Source organism: Lolium perenne, chromosome 2, assembly GCF_019359855.2.
Source record: "Lolium perenne isolate Kyuss_39 chromosome 2, Kyuss_2.0, whole genome shotgun sequence".
Classification (NCBI taxonomy): Eukaryota; Viridiplantae; Streptophyta; class Magnoliopsida; order Poales; family Poaceae; genus Lolium; species Lolium perenne.
In genome coordinates, this window is record NC_067245.2 from 242,981,128 (window position 1) to 242,997,752 (window position 16,625).

At 47.5% G+C, this 16,625-nt stretch overlaps 3 protein-coding genes across 3 annotated transcripts; all 3 read left to right on the forward strand.

Moving 5' to 3' along the window:
- The first annotated feature begins 425 nt into the window (after positions 1–425).
- LOC127335440 (magnesium transporter MRS2-C) lies at positions 426–4,541 on the forward strand. Its single transcript, XM_051362091.2, has 5 exons — positions 426–1,037; positions 2,544–2,672; positions 2,770–3,123; positions 3,225–3,272; positions 4,239–4,541. Exons 1-5 carry the CDS (start codon positions 504–506, stop codon positions 4,470–4,472), a joined length of 1,299 nt encoding a protein of 432 aa, XP_051218051.1. The 5' UTR covers positions 426–503; the 3' UTR covers positions 4,473–4,541.
- Positions 4,542–8,711: 4,170 nt separating this feature from the next.
- On the forward strand, positions 8,712–12,762 carry LOC127335442 (uncharacterized). The gene is made up of 5 exons (XM_051362093.2): positions 8,712–9,754; positions 11,403–11,460; positions 11,580–11,663; positions 11,746–11,887; positions 12,180–12,762. Exons 1-5 carry the CDS (start codon positions 9,283–9,285, stop codon positions 12,573–12,575), a joined length of 1,152 nt encoding a protein of 383 aa, XP_051218053.1. The 5' UTR covers positions 8,712–9,282; the 3' UTR covers positions 12,576–12,762.
- Positions 12,763–14,067: 1,305 nt separating this feature from the next.
- On the forward strand, positions 14,068–15,714 carry LOC127335441 (UPF0481 protein At3g47200-like). Its single transcript, XM_051362092.2, has 2 exons — positions 14,068–14,863; positions 14,956–15,714. Exons 1-2 carry the CDS (start codon positions 14,273–14,275, stop codon positions 15,679–15,681), a joined length of 1,317 nt encoding a protein of 438 aa, XP_051218052.1. The 5' UTR covers positions 14,068–14,272; the 3' UTR covers positions 15,682–15,714.
- Positions 15,715–16,625: the final 911 nt, after the last annotated feature.

Here is a 16,625-nt window from a genome sequence, read left to right on the forward strand (position 1 = left end):
AAATCAGTCCATTGAGATGGCTAAGAGACAATTCAGTTAATCTACATTTTAGACTCTTTTTTGTTCCATGTTAATCTACGTTTTAGCTTTTAGTCTTTTTTTTTTGACTATCCATTTTAGCTTTTAGTCAAAAATAAAAAACCAACGGTCTTGCTTTTTTTTAATTGAATGTCATCACTTTAATGTACTCTAGTTTGAATTATAGAAGAAGCACGAGTAGGTAGAGTTTGCAGAGCATACAAGAGAGCTCGTCAACAAAACCGGAGATTCCAGCGACCTGCTGAATCCAACGACACGGAAGGCGCCACGTCACCTGCATGCCCAGCCGAGCCCACCATGTGAAATAATGCGATGTTCGGCGCCCATCCCCCACCACCGTGGAGATCCCTTCCTCTCCACATACGCACTCCACCTCCTTCGTCATCCAATCCAACCCTTCGTCCCTTCCTACCTATCCAGAGCCCGTCACTGACACGCCGCCCCCACCACAGATCCCGGCCGCCATGGACCAAGACATCAAGCAGCGCCTCCTCCTCCCGCCCCGCGCCGCCGCCAACGGGCCCCACCGCCGCGGCAAGCCCGCGGCGCCAGGCGGCGTCGGCGTCGGCGGGGGAGGAGGCGGCGGCGGCGTGGCCATCGACGTCCACGGCCTGAAGAAGCGCGGCGGCGGGCGGCGCTCGTGGGTGCGGGTGGACGCGGCGACGGGCGCGTCCGAGGCGGTGGAGGTCGCCAAGCCGGCGCTCATGCGGCGCCTCGACCTGCCCGCGCGCGACCTCCGCCTCCTCGACCCGCTCTTCGTCTACCCCTCCGCCATCCTCGGCCGCGAGCGCGCCGTCGTCTGCAACCTCGAGCGGATACGCTGCATCATCACCGCAGACGAGGCGCTCGTCCTGCGCGACCAGGACGCCGACGGGGCCGTAAGGATGTACGTCGACGAGCTGCAGCGACGCCTCGTCGACCGCGCCGACGACCTGCCCTTCGAGTTCATCGCCCTCGAGGTTGCGCTCGAAGCAGCATGCTCATTCCTCGACGCGCAGGTGCAACATCGCACTCTACCCGTCTACCGACCTTATTGTGCCGAACTACTAAAATTGACTTGTAGTCCGGTCTCAACTAATCTACTAGCCGACCTACAGTTTTGGTTCATGGTGAGCTTGATCTCTTCGGTCCTTCGGGAGTTTTGTGAGGATTGAACTAAATGATTGCTATGAATTGTTAATTTGGATTATTTGCATTGGGCTTCCCTAGTCAAAATACAGTGTTAACGTCTGCTTACAGTGTGATCGTCTGAACAGTCATATAATATGACGTTCTTAACATCCACAAATCTACACCGTGTCCTTTCCTGGAAAGAATCGATTTCCTCCTGGCCTTATTGTATTGGTGACAGGAAGGCAGTAGATGGTGAAATAAGCTGTGGAGTAGATCATCCCGTATATACTAGGAAGTTCAGTTTGACATGTAACAATAGTCAAATGAGGTCGCATAGCACCATTGTAATTTTAGTAAATTGGACTACCCAATAAGTCGAGCCACAACCACTGGTGATGCCAAACTAACATGTGTGACACACTCATCGTTATTGTTATATATTATTGCCACTTATGGACAGTCTTGTCCCAACTTTCCTGTCCACAATCTCAGTTGTTTGTTAGACTTGCTCACATAAGGGGAGGAGGAGGTGAAAGGGCCCAGCCCACTGCACCTATTTGTAAGGATAACCGACGTAGCATCAGTTGTGTGGCATTGTTAGCCCTAGAACCAAACAGCCGCTGCTATATTTTTGATTTCCGGAAAATGGAATTAACTATTATCAACAATTGTCAAAGAAAGTTAAGTCACAACCACACATTTGGTTATCACCTGAAAAATCCTGTAGTGAGCAGTTCTAGTTCTCCACTTTCTGTTCTGTTTTTAGCATAATAATGATGTCACGTCTGATTGGAGAACTGAAAATGCTTGCAAATTTTCTCAGGCTGTTGAATTAGAGACTGAAGCTTATCCGCTGCTAGATTAGTAGATCATCCCATATATAGGAAGTTCAGTTTGCCATATAACAATAATCAAATGAGGTTGCACACAATATGAATTTTGATAAATTAGACTACCCAATAAGTCGAGCTACAACCACTGGTAATGCCAAACTAACATATGTGACACCTCATCGTTATTGTTGTATTGTATGTGACAAATGTGGCTATCATCTCACTTGTTTGCTAGACTTGCTCACATAAGGGGATGATGAGGTGAAAGAACCCACTGCACCGATTGATAAAGATAACTGATGTAGCATCACTGCATCAGTTGTGTGGCATTGTTAGTCCTACAACAAAACAGCCGCTGCTACTTTGTTTGATTTCTAGAAAAATAGAATTAACTATCACCAACAATTGTTCAATGAAAATTTAGCCACAATCACACATTTGGTTATCACCTGAAAGATGCTATAGTGAGAAGTTCAATTTCTACACTTCATGTTCTGTTTTTAGCATAATGATTTGGCATCTGATTGGAGAACTAAAAATGCTGGCAAATTTTCTCAGGCTGTTGAATTGGAGGCTGAAGCTTATCCACTGCTAGACGACTTAACAGCGAAAATCAGTACCCTTGACTTGGAGCGTGCTCGACGCCTAAAGAGCAAGCTGGTTGCATTGACTAGGAGGGTCCAAAAGGTAAATGGACTTCAGTTATATTTTTTTCCTGTTTCATTAGACAGTTGTCACAAGATCCATTTTCAGTCTTATGAAATGTACAATTTTCACCATTAAGGTCAGAGATGAGATAGAGCAGCTGATGGATGATGATGGTGATATGGCTGAAATGTACCTCACTGAGAAGAAGATGAGGATGGAAGCATCATTGCTAGACGAGCAAGGCCTTCAAGGAATTGGCAATAATGTGTTTGGCTCATCATTCTCTGCTCAAGTTTCCCTTTCTGCTCCAGTTTCCCCAGCTTCGTCACCCCCTGCATCTCGGCGACTTGAGAAGCAATTTAGTTTTGCTAGAAGCAGACACGACAGCTTCAAGAGCTCAGAGAGCAGCCAGTATAACATAGAAGAACTGGAAATGTTATTGGAGGCTTACTTTGTGGTTATTGACTACACTCTCAACAAATTAACTTCGGTATGAAGCGTGAATTGTAGTTACATTGGCCTCTTGTTCAGTTCTCTTTCTCGTTTAAGTTACACTGGCTGACAATTTTTCTATGTACATTAAAAAAACAGCTGAAGGAGTATATTGATGACACAGAGGATTTCATCAACATCCAGCTGGTATATTTCCCTGATTTCTACTTATGATTTTAACATGGCTATTGTTCAGAGTTCAAGTAATGGATGCAGCTCAAAACAAAACTGTTGGCCATCCAAATCTTGCAAGTTTCATTTTTTCAAATCAAGTTTCATTTACCAGAACCATTTGCAACTTCTCAGTGGCTCATTTTTTGGTAGTTACTACTGTCATATGCTTTTTAGCTTCTTTTTGAACTCCAGTAAGTTTCATTTATTTACACAGAAATTCGGTTTGACAGACTAAACAAATAATTGCCTGTTTCTAGTCATAAGGAAATGATAAGCTAACGTGGAAATGCTAGAGAACAACTTAATTGACAGTATTAATGTCAAACCGTAATGTTAATGAAACTCCGGTAAGGTAGACATGTAAAAAGTACACCACAACTGGTTGATAACTAACACAAGTTAATGTGTTAGCCTTGAACTAAAAAACTTCCACTTGGCCTTATTCATTTATCATGTAGGAGTATTTAGCTTTTGTTTTTTAATTAACCAATCTTTTGGTTCTGAAATTAACAAACAGTAGCTGTTCTCATATAGTCACTGATAGGATAATGCCTAGCATGATGGGACTACTAGTTATTAAGAACATTGATGAGATAGAAATTTCAGTTTGACCAATTCTTGGATGCCGGGGGGTTAACTTTATACAAAACACATTGGTTAAAGGGATTTTGTGAAAGAATAAAGCAAAATGGTTATCTTAATTTTGTCATTATCACAAATGTGGAGCCAAGCAGTAACTTTCTTTGGGAGCATGTGAATCTGTGTTTGTCATAATATGATTAGCTGGTGATGGTCAACTTATTACAGACAGTCATACTTTTTCTATATGTTGGATGTATTCATATTATCATGGATGCCAGGGTAAACTAGATTTCTGGATGTTTTTTCTATCGCGTGTTTAACTAGCATCTTTGCTTACGTGTGATGCTGTTTTTGCAGGATAACGTGCGGAACCAACTGATCCAGTTCGAGCTGCTGCTGACCACCGCTACATTTGTGGTGGCCATCTTCGGGGTCGTCTCGGGAGTCTTCGGCATGAACTTTGAGCAGATGGATGTGCTGAAGTTGCCGCATGCTTTCGAGTGGACGCTCATCATAACAGGTGTCGCTGGCGCAGTCATATTCGCCTGTCTCCTGTGGTACTTCAAGAAGAGAAGGTTCTTCCCCTTGTAGACGGATTCGTGCAAACCTTCTGCTGCACCCTGTACACTAGTAGCATTTGGAAATTCGCCGATTTTTTCAGCCTTGCCGGTATGCAATTGTACATACAGTTTTCTCTGTTTCTTCTGGTGAAGAAATACCTCAGGTTACACTCGGCTGGGGCTGCGTGGGCCATGCAATGTACTACATGTGATCTCACTTTTTGAAGCTTTCAGTTGCGATCGGTTAGCGTCGCACGGCTGGATGGTGTGATGCAGCGTGTTTGTTGCTGTTCGTGTTAGGTGTGCGGCACTGTTCCCCCAAAAGAGAAAAAGATGAAAGCAGTAGAGTATTGCCGGCGTGATCAGTCAAGTACTCTCCAGGTTTGCCTCGTCTTATACGGCGGTACATGCTGCCTAGGGGCTAGGTAGTACGCTACTGTTTAGTTAGCAGCACGTCACATGTACATCCAGCAAGCAGAACGAAACGCACGCCACATTTTCAACCGTAAACCTGGCACGGGACCAGCGTGCAGCAGCAGCTGCGGCCGTAATGTTGGTGATGTGCCTATGTGTTTGATTGCTACGGTCCAAGCTTGTGGCGTGGAAGGAATGGACCTCTTCATTCGGTCCAAGTTTTCGCTCTCGATCGATCGTGGTGGTGTTGCTCAGTTACTGCCGGTCGTGTTGGTGGTGACGAGGACAAGTACCTGACTGTGTGATTGTCTGATTACAAAGGGCCTCTCCGATCTCCGAATGCAAGCCATTGGATCGGATCACATGGCCTAATCATTGTACGCTCTCGCAGTAAACAGTTGATTGATTGTACGCTGATCAGGATTCAGGCCTCTCATGTTAGAACTACAATTCATGCACAAACATTGAAGAACACCCTGAAAATTCGTAGCAAAATAATTATTCATCTAAAAATTATGATTATTTGAGCGTGCCCTAGGCTGTGATACACTTATTTATGAAACATCAATTTTACTACTCACGTAAAGAACTTTTGGTCTGTTTATTTTTGCAAAACACACACTCATGTAAAGAAATCATAGAAATATAATTGCCCGTCAAAAAAATGTGGCCAATGATTAACACAAACTTCAACTCCAAGCAAACAATGCATTTACATACATTTTTTTTTCATGGACACGTCATGGAAAAACCGTATCCGTTTCATAGAATAAATGCCAAAAGGCCGTTGTACAACATGTTTATAGCACATGCGCCAAAGAAACGCAATTCCGTGCTACCTCATAGAAAGGCAACACGTACACACTACGGAACTACTCGCGGCATCTCCACTTATCCAGTGGCGCGAGAACGCCTCTGAACAACCCAGCAGCTCACCACAACTCGGCATCGTCGGAGATCCTCGAAATCACCGCAACTTTGGAGGGGGTCACACCCTCGAAGACCACGTCATCCCGATGACATCATAGACACCAACAGATGAGTGTCACACGAAGTCGCGATCTGCTCCCGGCCCTCTACACTTCTCTTGCAACCAGCAGACAAGCCTGGTGTCCGGTTGCTGTATCCAGTGTAGCTTGCCCCATCAACGCAGATCGGTTGCCCAACCTCGCATGCCAAGATGCAGTCCATCACAAGGTGATCTAAGGACTCACCCATCTGTGATCACAGAAACGGTATGCCGCCGGGTGCGGAAGACCACGCCTGCTCAGCCTATCAGCTCTCCAGCATCTGTTCCTTGCTGCAAGCCAAAGGAACACCCTGCAGTTCGGCGGAGTTCGCGATCGCCAAATTTGTAATGCACCCGCCATCTCAACCCTGGCACCAAACATCTCTCGATAATACGAACGGGTGGAGTAGGAGTAATCCTTCTCCCAACCCCAGCGAAAGGCTTCTTCCACACCCTTGGTAAGGGTAATGTCTACCAGACGATCGACCACCTCGAACAACGCTCTGATCGCAGGCACACCTAAATCCAGAGGAAGGCCGTCCAACCAACCACCAGTTAGGCCCTCGTGGACCCTGCGTTGGTTTCGCGCTATGTCGCATAGCCGTCCATTTGGGATCCACCGATCCGTCCAAAAGAAGGTGGACGCCCTGCCCCATCACTGAGTAGGTCACCCTTTTGAAAAGTTTCCTCACCATTTGGGGAACCTGGATGTTAAGCTCCTTCCACGACTTATAGTCGTCAACTCGCTGAAGTCACAACCATCTAGTTCTCAAAGCTATGTTCATCATCCTAGGATTAGGAATGCCAAGGCCACCCCATTCATTGAGGACACACACTTTGTTCCATGTCACTTAGCAGTGGCCACCCTTCACATCCTTCTGAGCCGAAGCTTCTTATGATCTTCTCAATTTGACCGGGATGCCGAGGGACATTATGGCAAAAATGGGTATCGCAGAAAGTGTCGCTCGGACTAGCTCATGTGGTCCTCTCCTTTCGAACAGACATTTCATCTTGGCAACTTGTTGGCCACACTATCCACGATTACATACGGTCTATGTATGCTTCTTTTTCTTTTAAAAAAGTAGCCGGTCTCTACATCAATTAATGCATACCAGGTTCACATTGTAAGGGAACCTCCAGCGGCGCAACACATTTTAATGTCCAATAACCGTTTTTGTCCGCGCGTCCGTTTGCGTCTGGGGGCTGCTCCAGCGGGGCGACACATTTCTTTTTTCTTTTTTTTCCTCTTCTCCATTTAAACATAGTTTCAAATATTACATTTTGAACCATGATTTTACACAAACTAACACATAGTTTGGAACATGGTTTACACAAACTAACACATAGTTTGAACCATGGTCAACACAAATATATATTTTTTTAAAAGGAAGCCAGTTGTGTTGATTTCCGTATGTTCGCTGCCAAGAAAGAAAATTCGAGGGCACACCCAATCACCCAAACTGGAAAATCCAGCGGGAGGAGACGGTGCCCTTGTTGGTTCTACCGAGGAAGAACAGACATAAACCTCCACTACTGGCTTCGTCTGGCCTATAGCCAGATTAGCTGCAAAGAAAGAACACTCGAAGTTCTAACTATCGGTGTCCGAGCCGGATTCGCCGGTGTAGTAGTGCTTGCGGCAGGCTGTGTCGTCGAACACCTTGACGATCATCTCGCCGTCCCCCTCGTAGAGGAAGGTGAGCTGGCAGCCGGGCTCGAGCGCGAGGTCACGAGCGAACTTGTCCCACCCCGTGTGCAGATACATCTTGCCCTGCCTGTCGAATAGGACCTCCACGGGTCAGTGGCAGAAGTTGCAGCTGGCCTCCCGTAGCTGCAAATGCGCCGGCTCAACGCCATCGACGAACTCGGCGAACTTGTCCGGGAGCCGCTTGATGCCGAGTGGGTCGTCGTCGATGCAAAGGAGGAACTCGAAGCAGCGGTCGTCCTGCGAAGACGAGGAGGGCGCAGGCGACGGCGAGCGTGGGGCCGTTGCTGCTCCACCACGGCGACCCCTTCCCCGGCCCCGGGGGCGCCCAGGGCCGCGGCCTCGACCGCCTCGCAGGCCACCAGGACCAGCCATTGACTTCGTCGCGGGCCTGGATGCGTCGCAGGAACACCTAGGCGGCGCTACGGTCGAACTTTGTGGCGGCTAGGGTTTCTTTGGAGGAGCGGGTGAGGAAGAAGAACGCGCGCCCCCTTTATATAGGCCGGAGGCATGCGGTGGCCGCAGGATGTGTGGCGTCGCCATTAACGTGGTTGGCGGAGGTGGGCTGCGGCCGCTTGGCAGCCGAGGCATCGCCATTAACGTGGCGCAGGCTGCTGAAGCGACGCAGCGGCGCAGTCACTGGCGCGTTTGAGAAGACGCATCGACGCAGAGTCGCTGCCAGGCGGGCCCGACGAAACGTCCGTCAGACGCGAGCGGACACTTTCCGGACGTCCACGGAGACGCATCCGAGGCGCATATTTGGGCCAGGTTTGCGTCTCCACGGACGGTCCGATCACTTTGCGTCGCCCCGCTGGAGGAGGTGTCAGACGCATTTCCGGTCACGGCGGACGAAACGGTCGCTCAGCGTCCGTTTGCATCGCGCCGCTGAAGATGCCCTAAAGACAAAAAAAAAAAAAAAAAAACACGGCCACGAAGCGACCTTGCGTATAAACCGCCGAATCATCCTATTGTGGTGTCCGACAAAGGAGCAATGCAGCATCTCTCGAAGCAAGGGGGACACAATTCACAGTAAACTTCAAGTTGGCACTATCTACTATAGCTACACTAGATCCATCTAGCTCTTCACGCGACTACAAGTCAAAACCGTGAGGACCAAAACACCTCGCTAACCCAAATCTACTGCTAAACACTACTACGAGGCACCACCAACCAATACCAGCGGCAGTAAATTTCGAGCTGCTGCCGCTACTGCTCCGGACACCTCACTCCGCCTCCTCCTCCTCCCTCCGCCTCCTCCACTGCCGCTAGGGTTCCCTCTCGGCTGCTCGCGCCCCGCGTCGCCGTCGCCGTCGCCGTGGAGGAGGGCAGTGCCGCTCGCTGCTCGGGAGTCACCCGAATCGGGCCTCGCGGGAGCCTATTTCCTCGCCTGCCGCCGCCGTTTCCGAGGTTCTGGAATTGAGCCTTTGGTTTCGTCTCCGGGAGCTCGCGGCGGGGGTTTTGGGCGTCTCCGGCGTCTAGATCGAGGCCTGCCAGCTCGCTGCCCGCAATGCCGCGGAGGTTGGGCGCCGATTGCTAGGGTTTTGCTCCGGATTTGCGGAGAGGGAGCCGGGGATCGTCTGGAATGCGGCGGGGTACCCGCGGCCCGGTGCTTGGTTTGGCGTTCCCCGAGCGGCGCCTCGCCGATTTGGTTCCCTGCTAGGCTCGTGAAGGCGAGGAGGAGGGGTTTTGGGGGGAGGATTTGGTGGTTCGGCCGCAATGTCCGGGTCCAGCTCGAGGGGGCGGCTGTCGCCGGCGTCCGGCGGCGGAGACTCCGAGCCGAGGTCCGCGGGGAGCAGGACCAGGTCCGTGTCTGCCACCCGGGGCCGGAAGGCGTCGCCGAGGCCCGGGCGGGATGCCACAGCAGCGGTGGAGGAGAAGAAGCCGGCTGCGGCCCCCACATTGCTGCCGTCCCTCAGCGTGCCGGCGGGGATGCGCCGGCAGGAGCTGCTGCTGCGCTCGGGGTTCTCTCTCGACGCGTCGTGCTCATCGGACGCGTCCACGGACTCGTTCTGTAGCCGGGCGTCCACCGGGCGGATCGGGAGGCCGGTGTCCGGGCCGAGGAGGAAGAAGGCCGTCCCTCAGACTGACCACAAGCTTGCTGCCATGCTGGAAAGGGAGGCTGGATCCGCTTCTCCGGGTTGCGCTTCTGGCCTCAAGAGGAGGTGCGCCTGGGTGACGGCTAATACTGGTGCGTCTTTTCTTGAACCACTGCTCCGTTGAACATATAAACCTATATTTCGTTTAGCCCAGTCGTTTTTAGCACTGCAGTAGTGGTTTTGTTGTAGGATGAGGAGGCAATCCGCATCAGATCCAAAATGCAGATCAAAACTACTATATTTTTCTTGAGTTTAAAATGCTAGATCCTAAATGATGCGAACCTGGGACCAGGATTTTATCATTCATTTATGGTTGAAGCATTTCAGGGTTCTCTGATCTTTAAGATTCCAAATGTTACCAAGAGATTCCAAATGTTACGAAGAGATGTTGCAGTTAGTAAGAAATTTTATGATTAAAGTAGTTAGTAAGCTATCACCATAACCATAAGGAGCTACATTGAAAGAAGCCTGCCATTCTGCCATTAGAAGTTACTCAGTGCATTAGTGTTCTTGTTTAGTTTAATGTGTCAAATGGATTTGGTGTGGATGTGTGTAAAAAACACTACTGAGTTGTATGCAAAAATTAGGTATTACTAGATGTGACTAGGAAACCGCAGAATCATGCCGTAGTGGTCTTAATCACACAGGAGCTTTACTCTGGAAAAGCTTCACACAGTGGTTATTTAGTGAAGGGTATTTTCTAGTTCTACTTACTGAAACAACATATACATGGATATTATGTAAGATGATAAGCATGGTCGTTATCTTACAAATGTCAAACAATGTTTTGTCGGCTAGCAGTTTTTTTTTTCAAGAACATGTAGGAGCAGTATCTGTCATGCTCTACATATAGGCCTATTGCTAATCTTATTGAAAAAAAGTAGGTGAAAATGAGAAACTGGTAGTTACCTTCTTAGCAAGCTAGGAACTTTCTCCATTTTTATGTGACTAGTTGTGTGACCTATCCAAAGAAATTTGCTTTGAATGCCCATGAATTTTGTGTATAATTGCTAGCATTATATTGCATAGTATGATGCATGTGGGCTACTCCTGTTGTTTTCCAATAGCGATGTACAGATCCTAATTCAACAAATTTCACTGATCACAAATATGGATGATTTTTACTGAAACCTTCACGAACCTGTAAACTAATTTGAAGTAGTTACTAGAATCTTTACAGATTTCCAAAATTGGAATGCAAGTTTGAGGAATCACTTTTCACATGCTTGCCTGGTCATCAGCTTGATATTAAAGTATACAGGACTTGATCCTTTTATTTCCTGCCTCTTTTTGCTCCAATAATGTTGTTTTCACTGCTAAGGGCCTTGTAATATGTAATAACAGTTTTATCTTCTCACGTGAGTCATCCCTTCAACAGTGATAGTGCAAAGCTGCAACAGAAATCCAGTGCAGGACTATCCTAAATTTGGGGGACATGAACTTATATTCCTAGCACAGTGTAGGATTACATTCATTAGTGTTTTCAGTTTTCGCATAGCTGGATATCTTTCTTTTTTCTTATTTTGATTTAAAGTGCATATTTGGTGCAATGAGAGCAAACTGCTTGTACCAGTAATCTGGTGTTTATTTTGAGACTCCCTCGTACGTACAAATTTTCCTATCTTATTATCCATGGTGCTTCATTTGCTTTGTATGATCCATGCCGCAGTCGTACCTTTCAAAATCTTACTGTTATATTTATTGTGTTCACAATTTAATCATATTCACTTGCAATTGCAGATCCATGTTATGTTGCATTCCATGATGAAGAGTGGGGAGTTCCAGTTCATGATGACAAGTATGCAAATATGAACATTGATAAAGCTACTACTTTGTTTACGCACATGGGACTCTTTGTAAAACATGGTGTTTTATCCTTCTTTAAAGAATGTCTTATGAACTACATGTTAATTACAGGAAGTTGTTTGAGTTGCTGGTACTCTCAGGTTCATTAGCTGAGCTTACATGGCCAACAATTTTGAACAAAAGATCTGTATTCAGGTAGTTCTCTATACTTTTGATATGCTTGGATAACGTTGGCATCTGGCAACCCTGCTAACATCTTAGGTTGTGTGCTTCACAGGGAGGTTTTTATGGATTTTGACCCAGCACTGGTCTCCAAATTAAGTGAGAGGAAGATCATTGCACCGGGAAGTCCTAGCAGCTCCTTGTTATCTGAACAGAAACTGCGCGGTGTTATTGAGAATGCGCGACAAATACTGAAGGTTAGCTTGCCCCTTTACTCATAATAATTCTATGGCACGGTAGTGCCAAAGTCGATTGCTGAATCCAAGTTCTGCTTTTGGATTAAGAACAAATGAAAATATGATATGGTTGTATTTAAGTCTACTGAAGTTTTTGTAACTCCACATATCAAAATAAACCTCTACCTTTCTTACTGATATTTGACATCCAGCGTCCTGCACCCCTTTTACTGAAAAAGAGCTGCATGCGATCTTTGCCCAAAAATATTCTTTAACTGTGTGTTTTCTTATCACCATGTCCTTACTATTGCAGATCATAGAGGAGTTTGGGTCATTTGATAAGTACTGTTGGAGCTTTGTGAACCACAGACCAATTTTGAGTACATTCAGGTATCCCCGTCAGGTTCCTGTAAAGACATCTAAAGCAGACGCCATAAGCAAAGATTTGGTCAGAAGGGGTTTCCGCAGTGTAGGCCCAACAGTCGTGTACACCTTCATGCAAGTCACTGGCATGACAAATGACCACCTCGTCTCTTGCTACCGGTTTGCTGAATGCGCCACAACTGCAGCTAGTGCTAAGCTTACCGGATCAGGCACTGAAGCAAATTCAGGTGGTGGCGACCATGCCACAGAACAGATGAATGGGACCAACGGGCTTGCCACTGATGCCGAGCTTTCCAGAACTATAGATGAACTCAGCATCTCGTAGCGGCGGTTAGGAAGGAAGTTCGAGCAATGTATAAGTGTGTGTATTTTGCGTATCGTAGTTTAGTTTCTCTGCTTGTCAAGACGATTGAACGACAGCATGTAATGATGTATATTCTTTGTGATACAGATGCATTTGTTTCCCAGAATCTGTAGTGGAGCTGGCTTTTCAGGTTGGCCCGTTGAGCTCAGTAGCTGTGATTCCGTGAGCAAGGAGATTCCTCTAGCACCTCTTCATCTTTTTTGGCAGGCAGCTCCCTGAATAAGCGGAAACATGTAGTAGCACCTCGGTCAGAATGCCTATGTTGTTCACCTGGAAAATGAAAAATAATATCCATGTTCCTCTCTACCACCTGGAACTGAGCAACGAGCAAGACGTAGTTCTGTAAAAGGTTTGCCATAGGTTGCCCAGGGGAACAACTGTGAGAGGAAAAGGCCCAGGTTTTTCTTGCGTGAGATTTATTATACCCCCTCGGTTTACTAATGTAAGACCTTTACCTTCTTTCGTAAGTACATGTATCTAGGCACATTTTGGTTTGTAGGTTCACTCATCCTAATCCATTTTAATATATGTAAAAGTTCTTACATTAGTGAGGGAGTATGTTTTTTCCATAGCGGATAACAATATATTCAGCATGGCACAGTTCAACAATCACAACAGAGCCTGGAACTCGATCCACGAGGTGGACTATTGGCTTGCCCCATTCTTTTTTTGCTGGAAACCAAGGTATGCCCTCAATTGTTCGGAGTTCTGATTACTATGGTGTTTTGTGATTTTTACACTTCCGAATCTGCAAATGTTGCTGTGACAACAAAGTGGAAACCCTTAACTTTATTGATGTTTGTACCGATGTAATAGTGAAAGTGCTGGAGTGTTTCTATTCATGAAAAAAAAATGTCAGATCTCTCTTAATATCTTAAAATGGGTAAAACTCGGTAAAAGTTTTGCTAAATGGAGTAATTCGGGTGAAAATTTAGTAAATAGGGTAATTAGCGTCAGAAGAGTGTAACTCGGGGGTAAAAACCAGAATTCTCCCAGATACTTATATTCTTTAAATACAAAATTGTGGCTCATGTAACACGAGGATGTGATTCATGTAAGATGAATTTATATTAGGATAAAGCTTAACTTTGCCTGTCGATGCGATGCAAGCCTCTCGTACTCCATCGTAATTTGTTGGCTTGGAGATTCGTTGCCTCTCTTCATAGAAAGTAGAACACGGTAAAGATACACCTCCCAGCTGGCCAGCTCTATCTCCATCGTTCTTTTCTACCTGTCGATTCTACCATTGTTAAATTTGTTAGCTTGGGGATTCGTTGCCTTTGACAATTTTTGTTTAAAACGAGGCAAAAGCTTTATCTTTCGATAAAGGAGAAGCAAACATACAGTGGCCTAAACCATCAAGAAAAGCAAATAAAGAGGAAAAGAGGCAACTATATCCGCCTCTGCCAATATAGAAAATAAAAGATGGTAAAGATACCTCCCAGCTCCATCACTCCACCATTCTTATCTAGCTTTCTTCAGCCATTGTTAACTCTTATCATACAGTAATCATGTGAGCTTTGCTACTTAGAAAGTTGATCCATCCGTATCCATTTAGTCACATCGGTCACTAGCCGTGGTTTCAGTACACGTAGAGGACGCGACATCGATCTGAAGAAGAGTAGGCACATAATTCTCCAGTCGAAACGGAAGCCGGAATGGCGGATGAGACCGTGGAAGCATGGGTCGTGGACGTGGAGAAGACTCTCGTCGACTCCCAGCCAGAGGCGGAAGGGGCAAAGTGGATGGCTCAGAGCATCTACCTGGTGCCGGCGCGCATGAAGATCCTCGGCGCCGGCGCCTACAAGCCGCGCACATTGTCGCTGGGCCCCTACCACCATGGCGACCCCGACCTGCTGCCCATGGAGGTGCACAAGCGCCGCGCGCTCCGGCACGTTGTACGGCGCTCCGGTAAGACGGCCAGGCAGTTCGTCGCCGGCGTGGAGGAGGTCGCGGAGAAGCTGGAGGGCGCGTACGCGGATCTCGGCGACGAGTGGCGCGGACCAGGCAACAGAAGCCGCTTCTTGCAGGTGATGGTCACCGACGGGTGCTTCCTGCTCGAGGTGATGAGGATGGCCGCGGCGGGGGAGCACGTCGGGGACTACGCTCCCAAGGATCCAGTCTTCAGCATGCATGGCCTTCTGTACACAGTTCCACACATCAGGCTGGACATGGTCATCATGGAGAACCAGCTGCCGCTCCTCCTGCTACAGAAGATCATGGCCCTGGAGAATGTCAATACTAATTTGGTAAGCGTTGCATGCATATTCGAATTGCCATCGCGGCGCATTTCTCTAGTTAACTAACCATCGATCGGATTAATGCTTGGATATCTGCCCAGACCGACGAATTCGCCATCAACCGAATGGTGCTGGAGTTTCTGTCCACGATGTTGCAGCCGCTTCCGCCGGGCATCGGGCTGGCGCTCCACCCCCTCGATGTTATCCGGCGGAGCTTCCTCTCCGGCCAGGACCAGTTAACTTCGATCACACAGGGCCAGGGGTACAGCATCCCGTCGGCGTTTGAGCTCTACCACGCCGGGATCAGTTTCAAGGCGGGCAGTACGATCAGCCCACGTTGCATTAGCTTTCAGAATGGCGTGCTGACCATGCCTCGGTTTGTTATGGACGACAGCAGCGAGTACTTTTTTCTCAACATGATGGCGTTCGAGCGGCTCCACGCCGACGCCGGGAATGACGTGACGGAGTTCGTTCAGTTCCTGGGCAGCATCCTCCTGTCAGCCCAGGACGTGAAGCTCCTGTGCTCCGAGGGGGTCATCGAGAACATACTCCACGAGGACGAGGCGGTCGTGGGCATGTTCAAGCGGCTCGCCACCGACTTCGTGGTCGTGCGGGGCAGCGCCATCGGCCACTTGTACCAGCAGGTGTACATGTACATTTGGAACAATCCCTGTCGGGGACTCACCTACTGGTTCACGCAGTTCGTCAACACCTACTTCCACACCCCTTGGAAGGCCATCTCGCTCTTCGCCGGCACTCTCCTCCTCATGCTCAGCATCGTGCAGACCTTGTACGCCGTCCTATCTTTCTATCGCAAAAAGGACTAACGTACCTTTGTGACTTATGATTGATATTATCACTCGTGTTGCTTTGATGAAAAATTTGCGCTTTTAAGTTTACTTCATCAGACTCCTTATGTGATTTTTATTTTGAAAACATAGTACTTCCATCCCAAATGGTTTTTTGAGATTTATCAAAATTTAGATGTATTCTCAGAAAACAACCTTCATGGAACGGAGGGAGTAAAAGAACTCAACTAGAAAGATCTTGCTTTCAAGAAATTAGCTCGTACTTCAAACAAAAAAAAACCCTTGCCAGGCAGATTACTAACGATAAGCAGATATGATCTTCCAAAGAAAAAGAAAAAAAATCCTTCTACTCAGTAGATCAATTCAAACAATTTCTGACTAGTCGATCTGCAACCCACGGCCTACTTCTGAAAGACATAGTGACAGAAACTGTTGACATAACAAATAGAACATACTACTGTACACATATATTGCTGTACTGTAAATAAGACTGGTAAGCAAAGAGAAAAGAGAGGCAGCCAACAAGTAGACCATTCAATGGCAAATCTGAAAGAAAAAAATCGTAATCTCCAGTACAGCGCACCACAAATTAAACTGATAATGATCAATCTTACTGAGATAGTAATACCTTGAGTATGTTCCAGGAAATAGGGCGATAACACAAAGGAAAACTGAAGCACATAGTGCCAGAAAATTACAGTCATCTACTCCATGACCAATATGCATCCTGAGAGCCTGTAACCTGTTTCTCCTCCTCGCGTCGCCCCCTCCTGGCGACCGGGGAGGCAAAACCCTAAAGCGCGCCGCCGCCGCCCCCCTCCCCTCCTCTCTCCCGTCTCCGCCGCTCCCAGAGGCGCTGCCGGGCTAAGCCCGCAACGCCGGTGAAGGGGGCGGTGGGGATCTGAGCTCTCGGCTCCCCCCGCGGTGGCTAGGTGGAGGATCTCCGCGGCGGGCTCGCCATG

Coding starts and splice junctions, on each gene's coding strand:
- LOC127335442 (XM_051362093.2), top strand. CDS start 9,283: ATGTCCGGGTCCAGCTCGAGGGGGCGGCTGTCGCCGGCGTCCGGCGGC. Junction 11,664..11,745: donor AACAAAAGATCTGTATTCAG/GTAGTTCTCTAT, acceptor TGTGCTTCACAG/GGAGGTTTTTATGGATTTTG. Junction 11,888..12,179: donor ATGCGCGACAAATACTGAAG/GTTAGCTTGCCC, acceptor TTACTATTGCAG/ATCATAGAGGAGTTTGGGTC.
- LOC127335440 (XM_051362091.2), top strand. CDS start 504: ATGGACCAAGACATCAAGCAGCGCCTCCTCCTCCCGCCCCGCGCCGCC. Junction 2,673..2,769: donor TGACTAGGAGGGTCCAAAAG/GTAAATGGACTT, acceptor TTCACCATTAAG/GTCAGAGATGAGATAGAGCA. Junction 3,273..4,238: donor ATTTCATCAACATCCAGCTG/GTATATTTCCCT, acceptor CTGTTTTTGCAG/GATAACGTGCGGAACCAACT.
- LOC127335441 (XM_051362092.2), top strand. CDS start 14,273: ATGGCGGATGAGACCGTGGAAGCATGGGTCGTGGACGTGGAGAAGACT. Junction 14,864..14,955: donor AGAATGTCAATACTAATTTG/GTAAGCGTTGCA, acceptor ATATCTGCCCAG/ACCGACGAATTCGCCATCAA.